This window comes from Pholis gunnellus (assembly GCF_910591455.1).
Source record: "Pholis gunnellus genome assembly, chromosome: 21".
Classification (NCBI taxonomy): domain Eukaryota; kingdom Metazoa; phylum Chordata; class Actinopteri; order Perciformes; family Pholidae; genus Pholis; species Pholis gunnellus.
Window position 1 is genome coordinate 9063052 of NC_136548.1, and position 2702 is coordinate 9065753.

Genomic DNA, 2702 nt, shown 5'->3' on the forward strand with positions numbered 1-2702 from the left:
TACACGGCGTAGTAAATCAGCCCTTTCTAAAATCACTGTGACGGCGCGGAGCGTCAGGCAGTCCACACAGAGTCACTGGAGCTTGGACTTACTGTGCAGTTTGGAAAGTCCACTCCACTTCGGAGCCCGAGCGTCTACACTGCAAAAAATATCAGTGGTAAACAACAGTTTTCTTAAAACGTGGCTCAATTTCACTTGTTTCCAATTCAAGAAACTCCTTTTCTTTTATCAAATAACATTGTTACACACTTATTTATGGAACATCTGCCAAAGTCAACTCTATTGCAAACAAGTGAAATGATTTAGGCCATCGGCAAACCTTTTTTTGCAGTGTAAGATTTTTAAGACAACATGTTCAGATGATATTTTTTTACAGCGTACACGCCCCCTGGATATAGACACTCGTTATAAGCAACATGGCTTGACACTAATACACGTTGAAATGATAGACTTTATTGCTAACACGTGTAAACATAACATGTACACTGATATGTTTTACTTTTTTATTGATTTTATTGATTTTTTTTTATTTTTAGAAATATTCAAGTAGACATCTCCCATATTTTTTTCTGGTATACTCTGCTATTCTCTTTCCGTATGCTCTATACTCACAATCGTTAAAATAATAAATAAAACGTACAGATTTGTTTATTTCTACAATACTATGTATTCCAAAAAAGCTGAGTTCACGCCTTTATATATATTTTTAACCTCAACTTTTTTTTTTTTACAATTTAATTATTATTGATATTAATATTATACAAAAACTCTAGGCAGCATTGCAGTGAAATAACAGTCAGCATCAATGTTCAGTTGAAGAAAAAGTTCACCTCTTGGAGAAGTGTAGCATATGCATTGCATCTTCAATGTCTCATAAAAAATATCAAAAAAAAGCTCTTCCTTATGAAGTGCTCGTGTTCCCCCCAAAAACACGTTTCAGGGTTGAGAATAAAATATGGTCCTGGTTCAATTAGAAAAAATAGCTGCATTTTTCTTAAATATGTACAATGTTGGTATTTCACTTAAAATGCTATATAAAAAAATAGATTTGCTATGGTGCCCATCTCTGTAGAGAGTTAACAGTGCAATAGAAACCGTATTTCCAGTCCACTCCCCCTCGACCTCCACTACTTCCTTAGAGAAAATCAGCACGAACACTTGCACTCTGAGATGATTGGGTATTGCACCTGTATCCACGTACAGTATTTCTGTCTTAGAAACCCTTGACAATACCACCGGAGGAAAATCTTGTTGATTGACTTGACGGGTTTGCAAGACATCCCCTCGGGGAAGGAGCACGAGCGCTCAGAGAAACAGTTTCCCTCCTTGATGTAACGTGGCCAGAACCTCACGCCCAAATCCTTCCAGGTGTGTACCACTGGGCAGTGCGTATAGGTCCACAGCCACTGCAGAAATTTCCTACGGGCTTTCTTGCCCCACTTTTACCCGCTTTCCATAGGGGGTCTCTGTAAGGTCCAGCTTTTTAATCTCGTTAGGCATGGGCCCCCTGCAGCTTCACCTGGTTGTCTGGCGCGGAGAGGTTCACCAGCATGGGCGAGGTGATGGACATGAAGTTGGGGTCAAAGTTACTGCCGAGCTTTTTCCTCAGAGTCCTCTCGGCCAAGTCCTGCTCCCGGGGGTCGTACTCCGGGTCGGGGTCCTCCTTGAGGTCGGGCACAGGGAGGTGATCGCTGGGCGATGGACGGAGGCGAAGGTAATGCTGGGAAACTCCAAGGTGAACGCACACCAGCACGTAAAATAGTAGCGTTTGTGAGAGGCCCATTATTCCTCTTGCTTTACGCACCGGTTCTTCTCGCGTAAGTAGTGTTCAGTTATTGTCCCGGTCACTGTGTTGTCTGCAATGACGAGCCCGGGGCTTCATAAATAGTAGAAGAACAGTCACCGGCAAGGCGATACTTTTAATAGACCACGTCGGGTTTGAATGACATGGAGCGGAGTGCTTTGCTTTTTAGGGCTCCTTCAACTTTGCAATTTGCCCGCTGATGCAACTCTGCAGCGCCAAGCGGTGCCCCTGCTTTGCAAAAAAAAAGTGTTTAGTCTAAACAAAAAAAAAAGCACGAAACAAAATGGGGAAAACTCTATTCACCGCTCTCTCCGGCCTCACCCCGCTCCCTTGGATTCACTTTGGGTTTCTTTCGGTTGTCATGGTTACCCCGGGGACTCGAAGCCACGACGAACTGTCTACACTGGATGACAGCGGCCGAGGCGAGAGCTGCATGGAATGAAGTGTTTTCTAAAGAGACAGAATAGATCGGAGCGTCCCGAGAGAGAAGGGCGCACAAAAGAGTACTTCACCAAGTTTTAAATGTCACGCGCCCGGCAATGAGGAGATGCCTTGGCCAATGTTATTTTTACGCACGGCTTTTATAAACGTGGCTTCTCTTAACGTCGCCTGACGCTCTCAGGTTTGACAAGGTCCCAGTGCGCACTATCCATGGACTGATGGAAACGGTCTATGCAGTCAGTCCCTTGTGGTATTCCAGCCGTCGGTCTATATGCACATCACTGAAAATGTCCACAAACTTAGAGAGAAAACGCGCCACAGTGGGATGCAATCTTAACCTATGAACTAACAGCCATTTATCTTTCCAGAGGATCTTCCAAAATCGCAGTTCGGTTCTTTACATGAAAGTCTCAGGCTGTAGTATTCCAACAGAAATATCGGCTTTGCGTGTAACAGA

At 43.7% G+C, this 2702-nt stretch overlaps 2 protein-coding genes across 2 annotated transcripts in view; both read right to left on the reverse strand.

Annotated features, from left to right (window-relative positions):
• Window positions 1-559: 559 nt before the first annotated feature.
• On the reverse strand, window positions 560-2655 carry nog2 (noggin 2). The gene is given in 3 exon segments (XM_079183120.1): window positions 560-1436; window positions 1438-1500; window positions 1502-2655. Coding segments are annotated over 3 exon segments (636 nt in total). The 5' UTR covers window positions 1784-2655; the 3' UTR covers window positions 560-1145.
• The window catches only part of ankfn1b (ankyrin repeat and fibronectin type III domain containing 1b), a gene marked incomplete at both ends in the record, with an annotated part of 81424 nt that continues 80821 nt past the window's right edge, over window positions 2100-2702 (reverse strand). Inside the window, one exon of the mRNA XM_079182891.1 lies at window positions 2100-2254. Coding sequence (XP_079039017.1) covers window positions 2100-2254 — 155 coding nt within the window. The remainder of the gene's footprint in view (window positions 2255-2702) is intronic.